This window comes from Hylobates moloch, unplaced genomic scaffold (assembly GCF_009828535.3).
Source record: "Hylobates moloch isolate HMO894 unplaced genomic scaffold, HMol_V3 SCAFFOLD_11, whole genome shotgun sequence".
Lineage (NCBI taxonomy): Eukaryota > Metazoa > Chordata > Mammalia > Primates > Hylobatidae > Hylobates > Hylobates moloch.
Genome location: NW_026652286.1, coordinates 580,184 through 599,163, shown reverse-complemented (window position 1 = coordinate 599,163; position 18,980 = coordinate 580,184). Strand labels below are relative to the sequence as shown.

Sequence of the window (18,980 nt, the reverse complement as noted above, 5' to 3'; positions counted from 1 at the left end):
GATGTATTTGATTTTAGCCCTTTTTAGCAGATAGAGCTGAATACACATACACACATTATCTACATATATGAATATGCATACACATATGCACATACATACTTGTGTATACATACATGTCTATGTTCAGACATATACATGTTTTAGAAATCATGAGTTCTGGCCAGGTGCGGTGGCTCACGCCTATAATCCCAGCACTTTAGGGGGCTGAAGCAGGTGGAGTTCTGAGGTCAGGAGTTCAAGACCAGCCTGGCCAACATGATGAAACCCTGTCTCTACTAAAAATACACACACACAAAAAATTAGCCGGGCGCAGTGGTGGGCACCTGTAATCCCAGCTACTTGGGACGCTGGGCAGGAGAATCACTGGAACCCAGGAGGTGGAGGTTGCAGTGAGCCGAGATTGTGCCACCCCACTCCAGCCTGGGCAACAAGAGCGAAACTCTGTCTCAAAAAAAAAAAAAAAGAAAAGAAATAATGAGTTCTTGGCTTTCAACAACACCAACACATTTATTCATTTGTTCAAGCATATAGTATGTCTAAAATGTTCTGATTTGCCAATGCCATTACATAAACAAACCTATCAAAGAGACCTCAGAATTTGTTTGAAGTTATCTTCCTACCCCTGCCTCACGGGAGCCTAGCGTCTGAACCAGTCTTCACTAGTGTGGCTGTTTGCTCGGAGGAAGGTGGCAGCAGAGAGGGAGCACGAGACTTGAAATGGAGGTGTGAAATAGCCATGGAGGGGGAAAGGTGCGGGAACTTCAGTTTCAGAAGCAGAAGATAGATTTCCAAGGCTGAAGGAGATACTTGTGTGCTGGCCTAGGTCCACTCGATGGCATATTTTCCCGAAGCCATCTTGGCAGCCTGGGTACAGTAGAGAAGACAGATGGCTGAGATGACTGGCTGGTCCAAAGTTGGGGAACTACCAGGTGGATGTGGCAGAAGGACAGAGGGTGAGGACACTGGGGTGCTGGCAAGAGAATGGTTGACGTCACGAACCCTGGAGTCTGGACTGAATTGGGGAAGAAATGAAGCCAAAAGAAAGGGGAATGACTGGAGCTGTGAAGGGGTTTATTCATGTGATTTCTGGTCACTAAATCCAATAATCTAGGAATAGGCAGTTCAGGGGGCTATGAGGAGAGATGGCATATATCTTTTTTATTTTATTTTATTTTATTTTTTTTTGAGACCTTGTTTCGCTCTTGTTGCTCAGGCTGGAGTGCAATGGCGTGATTTTGGCTCACCAAAACCTCCACCTCCCGGGTTCCAGCGATTCTCCTGCCTCAGCCTCCCAAGTAGCTGGGATTACAGGCATGCACCACCACGCTAATTTTTTGCATTTTTAATACAAATGGGGTTTCTCCATGTTGGTCAGGCTGGTCTCGAACTCGCGACCTCAGGTGATCTGCCCGCATCGGCCTCCCAAAGTGCTAGGATTACAGGTGTGAGCCACCACGCCCGGCCAGCATGTATCAAAATTGGTTAGCAACAAGATGAGAAGAACTGTACTCAGAGAAACCAAAGAGACCTTGTTTCCCCAAAGACCAGAGATTGAGGGAGAGAAGACCTAGCTAGCTCAGGCTGAAGAGGGAAACTGTTTAAAGCACATTATTGCAATGTATGATCAACAGCTAAGAGTAGTGGTCAAATGAAGGGAACTTACAGATCATTTCACCTGGACAGACACTTCACTTTTAAGGTCAGGTAGTAAAAGTGCAGAGCTATTAAGCAACTGCCCCATGCCTACCTGCCCCCAGGCTCTGTGGGATTCAAACTCAGGTGTTCTAAATGCCACATTGGTGGCTCTTTAACTCACTACAGTGTTCTGAACCTAGCAAAACATCTGACTGCTTTGTTTTGCCTACTAGTCTTTGTTCTCCATCTAGATTTTAAACACATGGGCAGGAGTGGAATCTTATGCATCAGTGCATTCTCCATAGTTCCTAAGTCAATCACTGCTCAATGCACCTTTTTTTTTTTTTTTTTTTTTTTTTTTTTTTGAGAAGGACTCTTGCTCTGTTGCCCAGGTTGGAGCGCAGTGACACAATCTCGGCTCACTGCAACCTCCACCTCTCGGGTTCAAGCAGTTCTCTGCCTCAGCCTCCCGAGTAGCTGGGATTACAGGCCCCTGCCACCAAGCCTGGCTAATTTTTGCATTTTTAGTAGAGACGGGGTTTCACCATCTTGGCCAGGCTGGTCTTGAACTCCTGACCTCGTGATCCACCCGCCTCAGCCCAAAGTACTGGGATTACAGGCATGAGCCACCGCTCCTGGTCTTTTTTTTTTTTTTTTTTTTAAGACAGAGTCTCTCACCCAGGCTGGAGTATGGTGGCATGATCTCAATTCACTGCAACCTCCACCTCCTGGGCTAAAGTGATCCTCCCACCCCAGCCTCCAGGGTAGTTGAGAATACAGGCATGTGCCACCACACCCGGCTATTTTTGTATTTTTTTGCTAGAGACAGGGTTTCAGCACGTTGCCAAGACTGGTCTCGTACTGCTGGGCTCAAGGGATCCACTTGCCTCAGCCTCTCAAAGTGCTGGGATTACAGGCATGAACCACCATGCCTGGCCTATCTCACTTTCAAGAGATGTTGTCATCTCTCCAAAAACAAAGATATGCTGCCACCAGATGGTGATAGGACCTTCATTAGGCCCTGTGGTCCAAAGAGTAAGGCTTCGAAAGAAACCATGTTCACAGGCCGGGCGGCTCACTGCACGCTCTGCCTCCTGGGTTCAAGCTATTCTCCTGCCTCAGCCTCCAGAGTAGCTGCGATTACAGGCACACACCACCACACACTGCTGATTTTTGTATTTTCAGTAGAGACGGGGGTTTCACCATGTTGGCCAGGCTGGTTCGAACTCCTGGCCTCGACTGATCCACCCGCCTCCGCCTCCCAAAGGCATGAATTCAGCACCCGGCTGAATTTCTGAACAACTTTCAAGCAAGGTTTGCTTTTGGGACTTGTCCTTTAAGGATATCCTTTTGGGAATAAAAAGTGGGGTTTTGGCTGGTGCTTTCTAGATACTTAAAATGCTGACTAATAGTTTTAGGATGTATGTAAGGTACGGCATAGAAGAAGGCCATTTGCAAACTCCCTATATAAAGAGTATGGGGGCCAGGTGTGGTGGCTCATGCCTGTAATCCCAGCACTTTGGGGGGCTGAGGTGGGAGACTCACGAGGTCAGGAGTTCGAGACCAGCAAGGCCTGAGTTCGAAACTCAGTCTCTACTAAAAATACAAAAATTAGCCGGGTGTGGTGGTGGCGCCTGTTATCCCAGCTACTCAGGAGGCTGAGGCAGGAGAATTGTTTGAACCAGGGAGGCGAAGGTTGCAGTGAGCCAAGATTGCCCCACTGCACTCCAACCTGGGTGACAGGGCAAGACTCCATCTCAAAAAAAAAAAAAGTATGGGCTGATATTCCCCTTAAAAAGACTCACAGATTGAGGGTAGCTGCACCTAGGAACTCTCTGTACTCTCTGCTCAATTTGTCTGTAAATCTAAAACTGTTCTAAAATATTTTTAAAATACTCCCACACTGGGATTGCAATAAAATTTGTGTTGTCATGTGGTTCTAATCACTAGTAATCCAGGTAGTGATGGTGGCTGAAAGTTTAAAAGTGATAATGAAAAATGTGCTAGAAAACTTTCAATCCCATGTGATAGAAAAAAAGTAGTCAAAATAGGGCTCCTGGCATGAGCTGGAGTGACCCCCCCCCCCCCCCCGTAAATGACTCCAGCGTGTTGGCATGACAGGCTGCAGGCTGCAGCTGGCCGACTTTGCTTGGTGCTCAGGAGAGGCTATTGGAAAGAAAAGGCGGATAAAAAATATCTGTTCACATAAAAGTATGCAGTTAACCAATCAAAGGAAACAACTGGCTAGAGAGAAAGAATTTTAATCATCAGGCTAAAAAATTGACAAAACCTCACTGAACATAAGATACGTAACATTAAATTCTGGGTAATACATGCATTGTTATTTCTATGTGGGAATACCTCATTCTGAGCAAACCTGACATACAGCAGTAGGACTGACCGTCACTAGAAAGCTTTGACACAACACTTTTTTTTTATTATAGCACACTCCCAAAATGTGTTTAACATAGAGTTTGATTTTTAAAAATTGATTTGCACATAATTTTAGAGAGAATATCTATTGGTTAAAATGAGGTATATCTGTGCTGCCATGAAGTGCGCCATGAGAACACACTTCAGTTTCTGATAAAGCATTTTTACACATCATAATAAAATTTCATTTTATGAAAAAGTAGTTGAATTCATGAGGTATGCATCTTGACCACATGCCCACAGTATAAGTACAAAGTGTAAGGTCAGTGCATGAGTGCACCACACAGTAAATGCAGTTCCCAGTCATACATCTCCCCCATTACAAAATGTGTCTAATCTCAAAACCCCTGATGAAGTGCCTGTGTGGCACAGCCCAGGCTCACCTACGGGTATGTGTATATGTGCAAGGATGGGTATGCCGCCATGGCAGCACAGCCTCTCTTTGTGGCAGGATATCTGCTCCTAGGCCAGTTTGGCTTCATACCTGGAGCTGGCTCTTGGCTGGAGTTTATGGTTCTCTTTGGAGAGCATGATACTGTAAAGCCTGGCTTCTTATTCTGTGCAAATAAGATTTTAAAAAGTTGAATTCACTTTATTTTGCCATTTCTAAAGATGTAGTTAGGGTTGAGGTTGGCTTTACAAGGAGTTGGTGAGAAGTATTTGCATTTCTTCCCCAAATATAAAAGTAGTTGACACTGTTATAGAACAGAGGTGAATTGAGCATTTGTCCTGGTCCCTTAGCCAAATCAAGGTCAACATGAGAAACATTTTTTTTTTTTTTTTGAGATGGAGTCTTGCTCTGTTGCTCAGGCTGGAGTGCAATGGCACAATCTCAGCTCACTGCAACCTCTGCCTCCTGGGCTCAAGCAATTCTCCTGCCTTAGCCTCCCAAGGAGCTGGGACTACAGGCGTCCACCACCACACCTGGCTAATTTTTTTTGTATTTTTAGTAGAGATGGGGTTTTGCCATTTTGCCCAGGCTGGTCCCAAACTCCGGACCTCAAGTGATCCTCCTGCCTTGGCCTCCCAAAGTGCTGGGATTACAGGCGTGAGCCACCACGCCGGCCAACATGGGCAACATTTTAATTGCCCCCAAAAGCAGAAGGACTGAATTTTATAAGCTGTCTAGAAACATTACACAAAAAAAGAGAAAAACAATCTGTCAAGGTGGCGGATGGCCTCATTTCTTTCAATTATGTTTATCTGACATGTTATAGAAGTTAAATACCCACATCTCTGTTACACAAGTATCACACTATAAATTTTAAGAAAATATGAGGTGAGATAATCGCTTGAGCCTGGCAGGCAGAGGTTGCAGTGAGCCAAGATCGTGCCACTGCACTCCAGCCTGGGCGACAGAGCAAGACCCTGTCTCAAAAAAAAAATTTTTTTAAGAAAATGAAGATAAAGGTTTGGATAACATTCATCCACTACGCTGGATTTAACTGAATTCATGGTTATATGTTACAACCTAATTAGTATGTTTCAGTTCTGGGATATGGTTTTTGCTACTCATAGGCTTCCAGCAATGAATGCTAAGTGAAGAAAGAGGACAAGCTCATTCTTGATTAGTCTGTCAGGACTGAAACTCTCTTTAATTTGACTTTATTTAAGCCTATCTTTTCACTGCTCTTCATTTTCTATCATAATATGGTGATTGGACTATCAGTCTTGTCACTCCTAGAGGATCTTGTCTTCATGTCTTTTAAGGGCCTTGCACATAGTAGACACTAGAAGACACTGAGAGGTAAATGAGAGCATCAGTGCAAGAATTCCCAAGCAACAGACTTGGGAAGACAGCAGGGAATCCAACCACTGGGAGAACCATCCACTCTGTATCTAGTACACCTAACTTAATCCACTGATTCTCAACCTGTGTTTCACCCAGACTCATGTGAACAACACCCTCCTGTGCACATACCCTGGGCTGTTAGAAACAACAGCTCACTGGCTGTTTTGCCACCTTTGTTTTTTTTTGGAGACGGAGTCTCACTCTGTCGCCCAGGCTGCAGTGGTGCGATCTCTGCTCACTGCAACCTCCACCTCCAGGTTCAAGCGATCCTCCTGCCTCAGCCTCCCAAGTAGCTGGGACTACAGGTGTGTGCCACCACGCCTGGCTAATTTTTTGGTTTTTAGTAGAGATGGGGTTTCACCATGTTGGCCAGGCTGGTCTTGAACTCCTGACCTCAGGTTATCCACCCTCCTCGGCCTCCCAAAGTGCTGGGATTACAGGCATGAGCCACCGCGCCTGGCCTCACCACCTCTTTTTTCCTCCCTTTCAGGAAAAAACATGTGAGTGCAAATGAGCATGATGAATGTTATTATAGGGATAAAATATGAATTCATTCAAACTTATTCATTTTTTAAAGTTTTTATATTTTATTTATTTATTTTGAGAAAGAGTCTCACTCTGTCGCCCAGGCTGGAGTGCAGTGGTGCAATCTTGGCTCACTGCAAACTCTGCCTCTTGGGTTCAAGTGATTCTCCTGCCTCAGCCTCCTGAGTAGCTGGGGTTATAAGCATGCACCACTACACCCAGCTAATTTTTACATTTTTAGTTGAGACAGGGTTTGGCCATGTTGGCCAGGCTGGTCTTGAACTTGAACTCCTAACCTCAGGTGATCCACTCGCCTCAGCCTCCTAAAGTGCTTGGATTACAGGTGTAAGCCACCACACCTGACCAAACTTACTCTTCCACTTTTTTTTTTTTTTTAAGACTGAGTATCCACACCCAGGCTGGAGTGCAATGGCATGATCTCAGCCCACTGCAACCTCTACCTCCTGGGTTCAAGCGATTCTCCTGCCTCAGCCTCTCCAGTAGCTGGGATTACAGGCACACACCACCATGCCCGGCTAATTTTTGTATTTTTTAATAGAGACGGGGTTTCACCATGTTGGCCAGGCTGGTCTCGAACTCCTGACCTCAAATCATCTGCCTGCCTTGGCCTCCCAAAGTGCTGGGATTACAGGCGTGAGCCACTGTGCTCGGCCTAAAACTTACTCTTTTAAAAAAGCAAACAATTCACAAAACCTGGTACTGAATGGTCAGTGGTAACTGTAGCCTGAGGGTGCAAAATGCCCTAGATTTTCACCTGAGCAGAACAAATCCAAGAAGGTAAAACTGGACTGTGCATCACCACCCCTCCAAATTACATAATACATTTGAGAACTGATTAAAATTAATCTCTGGCATATAAGTATATACAGTATATTGGGTGAAGTACCTGCATTCTCTCTTTATTCTTAGGCAGAATCAGGGTGGCCATTGATGGGTCCAGGGGGGTGTCTTTGTGTCTTCTGTTTAAATTTGTCTAAAATAAATGAACATATCCTCACTAAATTTTCCACTTGAGCAAGTGTGATTACAGTGAATATACATTATTTATTTGTTTGCTTATTTATATATGTTAATTCATTATGATACTCTCACAGAAAAGGACAGGCAAAACATAATTCAAAGAAGGAAAAACAGTTTGAAGGAGGAAAGGTGACTAATTTACTGAGTGTCTACGATATGCCAGGTGCTTTACACTTTCACGCTAATTCACACAACTTTAGGATGTAGATATTATCACCTCAATATTTCAGATCCAGAAACAGCCCCAGGGTGGTCAGATGACTCACAAAACATTAAAAAGTGGGGCTGAAATTTGAACTCAAGACAGACTTCAAAATTTGCGCTCTTGCCACCGGCTGTGCTCTGTGGGAATTCCCCGGTATCGTACAGTGAGACCTCATTATAGCACTGTTAACCATAGGGTAGTGTTCCACATGAAGAGGGCCCATTTTGCACCCTATCCCCTAAGAATCAGCTACTACTGTATCAAAACTTTTTTTTTCTTTTTTTTATTGGGATAAAGTCTCACTCTGTCACCTAAGGTGGAGTGCAGCGGCAGGATCACAGCTCACTGTAACCTTAAACTCCTGGACTCAAGTGATTCTCCCACCTCAGCCTCCCAAGTAGCTAGGACTACAGGAGCAGGCTACCACATCCAGCTAAGTTTTACAATTTTTTGTAGAGATAAGATCTTGCTGTATTGCTCAGGCTGGTCTCAACCTCCTGGCCTCAAGTGATCCTCCCACCTTTGCCTTCCAAAGTGCTGGGATTACAGGCATGAGCTACTGTACCTGACCTCAAAACCCTTTTTTTTTCTTGAGACAGGGTCTTGCTGTGTCAGCCAGGCTGGGGTGCAGTGGTAGGATCACAGCTCACTGCAACCTTGACCTCTCAGGCTCAAGTGATCCTCCTACCTCAGCCTCCCAAGTAGCTAGGACTATAAGCATGCACCACCATGCCTACATAATTTTTTTTTTTTTCGAGACAGAGTCTCACTCTGTCACCCATGGCACAATCTCAGCTCACTGCAACCTCTGCCTCCTGGGTTCAAACAATTCTTGTGACTCAGCTTCCTGAGTGGCTGGGACTACAGGCACGCACCACCATGCTCTGCTAATATTTGTCTTTTTTTTTTTTTTTTTTTTTTGAGAGGGAGTCTCACTCATTGCCCAGGCTAGAGTGCAATGTTGTGATCTCGGCTCACTGCAACCTCTGCCTCCCGGATTCAAGTGATTCTCCTGCCTCAGCCTCCTGAGTAGCTAGGATTATAGGTGTGTGCCACCACACCTGGCTAATTTTGTATTTTTAGTAGAGATAAGGTTTCACCACGTTGGCCAGGCTGGTCTCGAACTCCTGACCTCAGGTGATCCACCTGCCTCGGCCTCTGAAAGTGCTGGGATTACAGGCGTGAGCCACCACACCCAGCCTAATTTCTGTATTTTTTGTAGAGATGGGGTTTCACCATTTTGGCCAAGCTGGCCTTGAACTCCTGGCCTCACGTGATCTGCCTGCCTTGTCCTCCCAAAGTGTTGGGATTACAGGCATGAGGAGCTGTGCCAGACCAAACTTACTCTTTTAAAAAAGGCAAATAATTGGCCAGGTGTGGTGGCTCACTCCTGTAATCCCAGCACTTTGGGAGGCCGAGGCGGGCAGATTATCTGAGGTCAGGAGTTCGAGACCAGCCTGACCAACATGGAGCGCATGTTGTGGTGGCACATGCCTGTAATCCCAGCTACTGGGGAGGCTTAGGCAGGAGAATCGCTTGAACCCAGGAGGCAGAGGTTGTGGTGAGCTGAGATTGTGCCATTGCATTCCAGCCTGGGCAACAAGAGTGAAACGCCATCTCAAAATAACAACAACAACAACAAAAAAAAACAAAAAAAAATAATTCACAAACCTTGGTACTGAATGGTCAGTGGTAACACTGCAATGTGAAGCACACCTCATAATTCATGGCAACACTCTGTGTGTTGTTAACCTCCTAAGGCTGAGAACAGGTGTATTATTCCCTGTCACTTTCTTACCTGACATGTTGCCATGGCGTTTCAAAATAATGACTGCCTAAAAAATGTTCGTTGAAATGAAATGAAATTTTCAATGGTAAGCTTTTAGCTCTAGGTGGGCTCCTTCCAGCCCTGCTATGCTCCAGCGGCCAGGTGGTTTGTAGCCTGAGGATGCAAAATGCCTTAGATATTCACCTGAGCAGAACAAATCCGAGAAGGTAAAACTGGACTGTGCATCACCGCCCCTCTGAATCACATAATACATTTGAGAACTAATTAAAATTAATCGCTGGCATATAAGTATATACAGTATATTGGGTGAAGTACCTGCATTCTCTCTTTATTCTTAGGCAGAATCAGGGTGGCCATTGATGGGTCCAGGGGGGTGTCTTTGTGTCTTCTGTTTAAATTTGTCTAAAATAAATGAACATATCCTCACTAAATTTTCCACTTGAGCAAGTGTGATTACAGTGAATATACATTATTCGTTTGCTTCTTATTCATACATGTTGATTCACTGTGATACTCCCACATAAAAGGACAGGCAAAACATAACTCAAAGAAGGAAAAACAATTCAAAGGAGGAAAGGTGACTAATTTACTGAGTGCCTATGATATGCCAGGTGCTTTACACTTTCACACTAATTCTCACAACTTTAGGATGTAGATATTATTACCTCAGTATTTCAGATGCAGAAGCTTAGCCCCAGGGTGATCAGATGACTCACAGAATATTAAATAGTGGGGCTGAAATTTGAACTCAAGGCAGACTTCAAAATGTATGTATGCTCTTGCCACCAGCTGTGCTCTGTGGGGATTCCCCAGTATTACATAGTGAGACCTCATTATAGTACCTCATTATAGTTTCACTCTTGTAGCCCAAGCTGGAGTGCAATGGTGCAATCTTGGCTCACTGCAACCTCTGCCCCCCGGGTTCAAGCGATTCTCCTGCCTCAGCCTCCCAAGTAGCTGAGATTACGGACATGCGCCACCATGCCCTGCTAATTTTGTATTTTTAGTAGAGACAGGGTTTTTCCATGTTGGTCAGGCTAGTCTCAGACTCCCGACCTCAGGTGATCTGCCCACCTCGGCCTCCCAAAGTGCTGGGATTATAGGCGTGAGCCACTGTGCCCGGCCTATAGTACTCTTTTTTTTTTGAGACAGTTTCGCTCGTCGCCCAGGCTGGAGTGCAATGGCGCAATCTCGGCTCACGGCAACCTCCACCTCTTGAGTTCAAGTGATTCTCCTGCCTCAGCCTCCCCAGTAGCTAGAATTACAGGCGCCTGCCACCACGCCTGGCTAATTTTTGTATTTTTAGTGGAGACAGGGTTTCGCCATGTTGGCTGGGCTGGTCTTGAACTCCTGACCTCAGGTGATCCACCCACTTCGGCCTCCCAAAGTGCTAGGATTACAGGCGTGAGCCACCGTGCCCGTTCAGCACTATTAACCATAGGGTAGTGTTTCACATGAGGAGGGCCCATTTTGCACCCTATCCCCTAAGAATCAGCTACTAACTATTGTACCAAAACCGTTTTTTGTTTTTTGTTTTTTTTTTTTTGGAACAAAGTCTCACTGTGTCATCTAGGGTGGAGTGCAGCGGCAGGATCACAGCTCACTGTAACCTTAAACTCCTGGACTCAAGTGATTCTCCCACCTCAGCCTCCCAAGTAGCTAGGACTACAGGAGCAGGCTACCACATCCAGCTAAGTTTTTTTTTTTTTAAGATGGAGTCTCGCTCTATTGCCCAGGCTGGAGTGCAGTGGCGTGATCTCGGCTCACTGCAACCTCTGCCTCCCAGGTTCAAGTGATTCTCCTGCCTCAGCCTCCCAAGTAGCTGGGACTACAGCGATGTGCCACCACGCCCGGATAATTTTTTGTATTTTTAGTAGAGACAGGGTTTCACTGTGTTAGCTAGGATGGTCTCAATCTCCTGACCTCGTGATCCGCCTGCCTCGGCCTCCCAAAGTGTTGGGATTGGAGGCGTGAGCCATCGCGCCCGGCCCACATCCAGCTAAGTTTTACAATTTTTTGTAGAGATAGGATCTTGCTGTGTTGCTCAGGCTGGTCCCTGGCCTCAAGTGATCCTCCCACCTTTGCCTCCCGAAGTGCTGGGATTACAGGTGTGAGCTACCGTACCTGACCTCAAAACCCACCTCCCACCCCACCCCTTTTTTTTTTTTTTTTTTTTAGCAGGGTCTTGCTCTATCGCCCAGGCTGGGGTGCAGTGGTAGGATCACAGCTCACTGTAGCCTTGATCTCTCGGGCTCAAGCGATCCTCCTACCTCAGCCTCCCACTCCCAAGTAGCTAAGACTATAAGCATTCGCCACCATGCACAGCTGATTTTTTTTCTTCTTTTTTTTTTTTCTAAGACAGAGTCTTGCTCTGTTGCCCAAGCTGGGCGTAATCTCAGCTCACTGCAACCTCTGCCTCCTAGGTCAAGCAATTATTGTGACTCAGCTTCCTGAGTAGCTGGCACTACAGGCATATACCCCCATGCCCAGCTAATTTTGCATTTTTAGTAGAGATGGCCAACATGGTGATGTCGACCAGGCTGGTCTTGAACTCCTGGTCTCATGTGATCCACCCATCTTGTCCTCCCAAAGTGCTGAGATTACCGGTATGAGCCACCGTGCCCAGCCATGCCTAGCTAATTTTTAAAAAAATTTTTTGCTATGTCTTGCTATGTTGCCAGAGCTAGTCTCGAACTTCTGGACTCAAGCAGTCCTCCTCTCTCAGCCTCCAAAGTGCTGGGATTACAGATGTGAGCCACCGTGCCTGGCCACCCAGGCTGCAGTACAGTGGTATGATCATGGCTCACTGCAGCCTCCAACTCTGGTCTCATGTGATCTGCCCACCTCAGTGTCTCAGATAGGTGGGATTATGTGCACCACTATGATCAGCTAATTTTTGTTTATTTTTTGTAGAGATGAGGTCTCACTATGTTGTGCAGGCTGGTCTTGAACTCCTGGGCTCCAGTGATCCTCCTGCCTCAGCTTTCCAAAGTGTTGGGTTTGGCCAGGCGCAGTGGCTCACACCTGTAATCCCAGCACTTTGGAAGGCTGAGGCAGGCGGATCACCTGAGATCAGAAGTTCAAAACCAACCTGGCCAACATGGTGAAACCTCGTCTGTACTAAAAATACAAAAATTAGCCAGGCGAGGTGGCAGGTGCCTGTAATCCCAGCTACTTGGGAGGCTGAGGCAGGAGAATCACTTGAATCCGGGAAGTGGAGGTTGTAGTGAGCTGAGATCACGCCACTGAACTCAAGCCTGGTGACAGAATGAGACTCTGTCTCAAAAAAAGAAACAAAAAAGAAAACACACAAAGTGTTGGGCTTTCAGGTGTGAGCCGCCATGCCCGGACAGCCTATTTTTTCACACTAAAAAAATCAAGGATTTTGGCTGGGCATGGTAGCTCATGCCTGTAATCCCAGCACTTTGGGAGGCCAAAGTGGGTGGATTACTTGAGCTTAGCAGTTTGAGACCAGTCTGGGCAACATGTTGAAACCCTGCCTCTAGTAAAAATACAAAAATTAGCCGAGCATTGTGGTGGACACCTGTAATCCCAGCTACTCCAGAGGCTGAGGCCCGAGAATCACTTGAACCCAAGAGGTGGAACTTGCAGTGAGCTGAGATTGCCTCTGCACTCCAGCCTGGGTAATAGAGTAAGACTCCGTCTCAAAAAAAGAAAAAAAAAAGAAAAAAAATCAAAGATTTTATAGCCATAAAACTATAAAGTACTAAACATTGGTTGAGTGTCTCTCCTCTGTGCTGCCACTGCATCCTACTCTGTGATACAATTTCCTACCTGCTGAAATCTCCACCGGATTCTGAAGTCCCTGAGGCAGGGATAGTATTTTGTTCAAGGTTGCATTCACAGCATCCAGTAAAGGGACTGGCATGTAGTAGGTGCCCAGTAAAATTCGTTGATTTATTTTAAACTAACATTTGCTGATTGAGTAGATGGGTGGGTAGATGGATGAACGGATGGTAGGCAAGGCAGCCTGTTCTTATGTTCTTGGTGTAAAATCACAAATCGCCAATATTTGATTCCAGACTTCAGTCATGTCTAATCCAAAGCAGTGTCAATGTCTCCCCCAGTTTTAATGCTTTCTTGCTCCCAGTGGCACTGTCAGGTTAGGGTAACGTAAATGGCTACTACATTTGTCACGTTGTGGGAGAGAGGTGCTAATTCGAGAGGTTAGAGGATCTGTGTGACAAAGAGTGAAAAACAAAAATACTACCTCATTTAACCTGGGGTTTTCATTTTTCATTGGTGAAAAACTGGAATTCTCTGAGTTTTTGAAAAAGGTTGGCTGCTTTTGCAGAGTAGAAGCAAATCCTGCCCTTTCCTAGGATTGAGTGAAAAGAGAATCTTTTTCAATTGATCTATTCAAAATTGATCCAATTTACCCAACAGCAAAACGTGTACTTCTGAAAGCACGTTTGTCTTTAGAAAAGCAGAGGGTATGGTGGGAGTGTGGCAGCTTGGACAAAGACTGATGAGCTATCCAGCTGTCTTAGCCTGGACCAGGCCTGGCCCCCAGCCATCCATCTACTCCTGACTAGCTCTAGCCACTACCATTCCAGTATCATGTCTTTTCTCTGGAAATTCAGACTTGGCTGAAACCCACACTTCCTATGCCAGAGTGTAGGAGAGGATCAGTGGTCCAAGACTGAAACCTGCTCAGAGATGTCCGGAGGGCCCCTGGAAGGGTTCTGATCCCAAAACAGAAAGTCTCCCCCTGCCCCAATCTCCATCCCCTTTTTGGTTTAGAGTAAACTTTAACCCCCTTTCCTTATCCCTCTATGGAATGCTCTGAAACCAGACAGTAGAAATAGCCAGCAAGTCTTTCTTACTGAGGTATCTTCTGTTAACTTTAACTTCCGCATCAAATTTTTTTTCTGATACTGCTCATTTCGCTGTTTCCTAGTCTGAAGTGACTTCTTTTTTTTCTTCTTAAACATCTTCTTTTTCTGAGTCAGCTATTCCGAAAGTAGAGAAACTGGTCATTGAGGATTCCAGAACTAGGCCCACCCACACGTGGCACTCTTCATGCAAAACTCAAGACACAAAGGCTAACTCAGTATGCAGACTCGTGGTGCTGGTTTGGAGAAGAAACATACAGTTCAGTTCCCCCCTTACTGGAGGATGCTTCCTACTTAATACCCCCAAATCCCACTGTTGTAGATAAACTGCCAAAGAGGTACTTACGATTGGGCGTGGTGGCTCACGCCTGTAATCCCAGCACTTTGGGAGGCTGAAGTGGGTGGATCACTTGAGCTCAGGAGTTTGAGACCAGCCTGGCCAACATGGTGAAACCCCACCTCTACTAAAAATACAAAAATTAGCCGAGTGAGATGGCAGGTGCCTGTAATCCCAGTTACTCAGGAGGCTGAGGCAGGAGAACTGCTTGAACCCGGGAGGTGGAGGTTGTGGTAAGCTGAGATCACGCCCCTGCACCCCAGCCTGGGCGACACAGTGAGACTCCATCTCAAAAAAAAAAAAAATAAAATAAAAATAAAAAAATTTAAAAAGGCCCAGTGCAGTGGCTTATGCCTGTAATCCCAGCACTTTAGGAGGCCAAGGCGGGCAGATCACGAGGTCAGGAGTTTGAGACCAGGATGGTCAACCCCATCTCTACTAAAAATACAAAAATTAGCCGGGTGTAGTGGCATGCACCTGTAATCCCAGCTACTCAGGAGGCTGAGGCAGGAGAATTGCTTGAACCCAGAAGGCGGAAGTTTGCGCCACTGCACTACAGCCTAGGAGACAGAGTAAGACTCCATCTCAAAAAACAAACAAACAAAAAAACACAAAGGGGCACTTATACCAATAACCAAATATCTGTGATTTACAGTATGAAATCAGATTACTTATGGCAATAATGTCAGGTCCAGATATTAATGATCATTAGATGTGTGGTTAAAAGATTCAGTTTGGGTGTTACCTTAAGGTGGCCTTAAAAATTAAGCAACAAAGTTATAAAGGAAAAACGAGAGACTTTAGGGCAGGGTGACTAGTTAGGACACTATTGTATATTTTCTGCAGGTCTTAGGACTGTTGGAAAATTCCAACAAATTGTCTGGTAGTGTCATCGTTTTTTTTAAGGCTGCTATTTCCTGGGTATAAGAGTTCAGCTTACGTCATCTGCTATGTTTGCTAGGTGAACAGGAAGACCATCTGAGAGAGAACTGTCAGAGCCACTGGTGCTGTTTCCAAAAGAAAAAAAGAAGAGGAAATAACTGTCATTGATATGTCTAGGAAGCATAACATGTACCAGACCAGCTGTATGGGATCAGGATCAGGATATCTTCTAGTTACTATTTCTCTCATTGTCTATGCTTCAATTACTAAAAATTATTATTTTCTTCCTTTTTTATATTTTTGGGACAGGGTCTCACTCTGTCACCCAGGCTGGAGTGTAGTACTGTGATCATAGATCACTGCAGCCTTGACCTCCCAGGCTCAAGAGATCCTCCCACCTCAGCCTTCTGAGCAGCTGAGACTACAGGCTCATGCCACCATGCCTGGCTAATTTTTAAAATTCTTGTAGTCACAGGGTCCCACTATGTTGCCTGGGCTAGTCTTGAACTTTTGTGTTCAAGCGATCCTCTTGCCTCAGCCTCCTAAAGTGCTTAGATTACAGGTATGAGCAACTGCGCCCAAGCAAGTACTAAGAATTCTTGATGGCTGGGCGCAGTGGCGCATGCCTGTAATCTCAGCATTTTGGGAGGCCGAGGTGGGTGGATCACCTGAGGTCAGGAGTTTGAGACCACCCTGACTAACATGGTGAAACTCCATCTCTATTAATACAATAAAATTATCTAGGTGTGGTGGCGCACGCCTGTAGTCCCAGCTACTCAGGAGGCTGAGGCAGGAGAATCGCTTGAACCTGGGAGGCAGAGATTGCAGTGAGCCGAGATTGCGCCATTGCACTCCAGCCTAAGCGGCAAGAGTGAAGCTGTCTCAAAAAAAAAAAAAAAAAAAAAAAAAGAAAAAATTTTTTTTGAGACAGAGTCTCCCTATGTCAACCGAGTAGCTGGAACTACAGGCACCCGCCACCACGCCCAGCTAATTTTTTGTATTTTTAGTAGAGATGGGGTTTCACCGTGTTAGCCAGGATGGTCTCGATCTCCTGACCTCATGATCCTCCCGCCTCGGCCTCCCAAAGTGCTGGGATAACAGGCGTGAGCCACTGCACCCGGTCCCAAAAAAAGAATTATTGACAAGCACATTCATTCATTCACTCCGAACACCTACTGCATGCCAAGCAGTGTGTTAGGCACAGGGAACACAGATGAACAAGGCAGAGCCTCTGGCACCAAAGAGTTTGCAATCCATATGGCAAAGCAAATACTGGCCAGATGGGCAAAATCGCCCTTGGTGGAGGTTGTGAGAGGCCACAGGATTCTCAATGTGCAGGCCTAGAGAACAGCAGAGGACTGTCATTTGTTTGAAAACAAGGGCTCTTTCTCATTTATTCCTCTTTGGCTGGTACCAATTCAGAAATCCAGGATCCTGACAGGTACTCTGAAGAAATGTATTCAATATATAAACAAATGTGTTTAATAAAGAATCTGAGCCTGGGAGACACAGTAAGTCGCTGTATCTACAAAAAAAAAAATTTTTTTTTTAAATTAGCTGGTAGTGGTGGTGCCTGCCTGTGGTCCCAGACACTTGGGAGGCTGAGACAGGAGGACCACTAGTGCCCAGGGATTTGAGGCTGCAGTGAGCTGAGATTGTGCCACTGCACTCCAGTCTGAGCAACAGGGCAAGAACCTATCACAAAAAAAATATAAATAACAAAAAGAACCTTCAGGTCAGAGACCAAGATTACTTTTATCACCCCAATTTTCCTTCAAAAGTTTTGAATGAGGCCAGGCATGGTGGCTCATGACTGTAATCCCCACTTTGGGAGGACAAGGCAGGAGGGATCGCTTGAGGCCAGGAATTAAAGACCAGACTGGGCAACACAGTGATACCCTGTCTCTATTAAAAAAAAAAAAAAAAAAAAAAAAAGGTGGCTGGGCACAGTGGTTCACACCTGTAATCCCAGCACTTTGGGAGGCTGAGGCTCAAAGATCTCGAGCCCAGGGGTTTGAGACCAGCCTGAGCAACATGGCAAAACCCTGTCTCTACAAAAAAAATACAAAAACTAGCCAGGTGTGGTGGTGCATGCCTGTAGTCCCAGCTACTGGGGAGGCTGAGCTGGGAGGATCATTTGAGATCAGGAGGTTGAGGCTATAGTGAGCTGTGACTGTGCAAGTGACTCTAGCCTGGGCGACAGAGCGATACTCTTTCTGAAAAAAAAAAAAAAGGTTTGGATGCTCATCTAGACCAATCTAAAGTCTTCCCTCACAAACTGTGTCCTCCCTCTTTCTGCAAGGGCTAGGATGAATGAAAACTCAAATAATCAAACCTTTCTTTCTTCATGTCTTTTGCTTAAGTGTCACATTATATTTTCCCCTTTCCTGGGGTTTAGTTGGCTAGAACCAAGAGCTGTTCTCTATGACGGGGGTCTATACATACAGTTTACTGGCACAAGGCCGGGCGTGGTGGCTCATGCCTGTAATCCCAGCACTTTGGGAGGCCAAGACAGGCAGATCACTTGAGGTCAGGAATTCGAGACAAGCCTGGCCAACATTGTGAAACTCCATCTCTACTAAAAATACAAAAAAATTAGCTGGATGTGGTAGCGGGTGTCTGTAATTCCAGCTACTCGGGAGGCTGAGGCATGAGAATTGCTTGAACCCGGGAGGTGGAGATTGCAATGATGCAGTGAGCCGAGATCGCACCACTACACTCCAGCTTGGGTTACAGAGTGAGACGCCATCTCAAAAACAAACAAACAAACAAAAAACACTTATTGGCACAGAGCTCGAATCACATGGGAGAAGTCAGGATTTCAAACCATTCAGCTGCCCAGCCCTTTATTCTGTTTCTGCTCCCCTCGCTCCTCTCAGTGCACAATGAGTAGTAGTCCCACAGAAAGACAGCAGGAAGAAAACCCCATCTTCTCTGACCTAATTCCCAATTCCCTGTTCTCACAAGGTGTTTTTCTAGTCAAGGAGTAGCCTTTTAGGACACTGGAAGTCCTGTTGGTAGAAAATGTTAGCAAATGGGCCAAAAGCACTAAAAGCAGTATGTCCCAGAAAGTGTCAAAACCTATGTGTGTACATACACAGAGCAAACTCAAACTGGGCTTGTACACTCACAGTCTGCTTTCCTTTGCAATCGTGACAATGAATAGGTGGAACCCCACTGGAGACTGTGACAGGCAGTTTCTTGAGGCAGAGGCTGGCAAATTGGTTTCAATAATTCTTAACCATACGCATCAGAGTGTCTCTGCTGAGCCACTAGACTGTAGAGTCTGCCTGTTTCTGAATTGATTCCCCTTGGGCCCTATTTATTTCTTTTTAAATTTTTTTAAAAATAGAGATGGGATCTCACTATGTTGACCAAGCTGGTCTCCAACTCCTGGCCTCAAACAATCCTCCCATCTCGGCCTCCCAAAGTGCTGGGATTACAGACATGAGCCATCATGCCTGTTATTACAGACATGAGCCATC

General features: G+C 45.6%; 1 protein-coding gene across 1 annotated transcript in view; it reads right to left on the bottom strand.

Annotated features, from left to right (window-relative positions):
* Positions 1–511: 511 nt before the first annotated feature.
* AGBL2 (AGBL carboxypeptidase 2) overlaps positions 512–18,980 on the bottom strand; it is a 59,358-nt gene continuing 40,889 nt past the window's right edge. The window contains exons 13-19 of the mRNA XM_032165932.2: positions 15,554–15,620; positions 14,268–14,393; positions 13,652–13,759; positions 9,736–9,822; positions 7,293–7,379; positions 4,553–4,625; positions 512–864 (exon numbers count right to left, since the gene is read on the bottom strand). Of these exons, the coding sequence (XP_032021823.2) occupies positions 638–864; positions 4,553–4,625; positions 7,293–7,379; positions 9,736–9,822; positions 13,652–13,759; positions 14,268–14,393; positions 15,554–15,620 (775 nt within the window). The 3' untranslated portion in view covers positions 512–637. The remainder of the gene's footprint in view (positions 865–4,552; positions 4,626–7,292; positions 7,380–9,735; positions 9,823–13,651; positions 13,760–14,267; positions 14,394–15,553; positions 15,621–18,980) is intronic.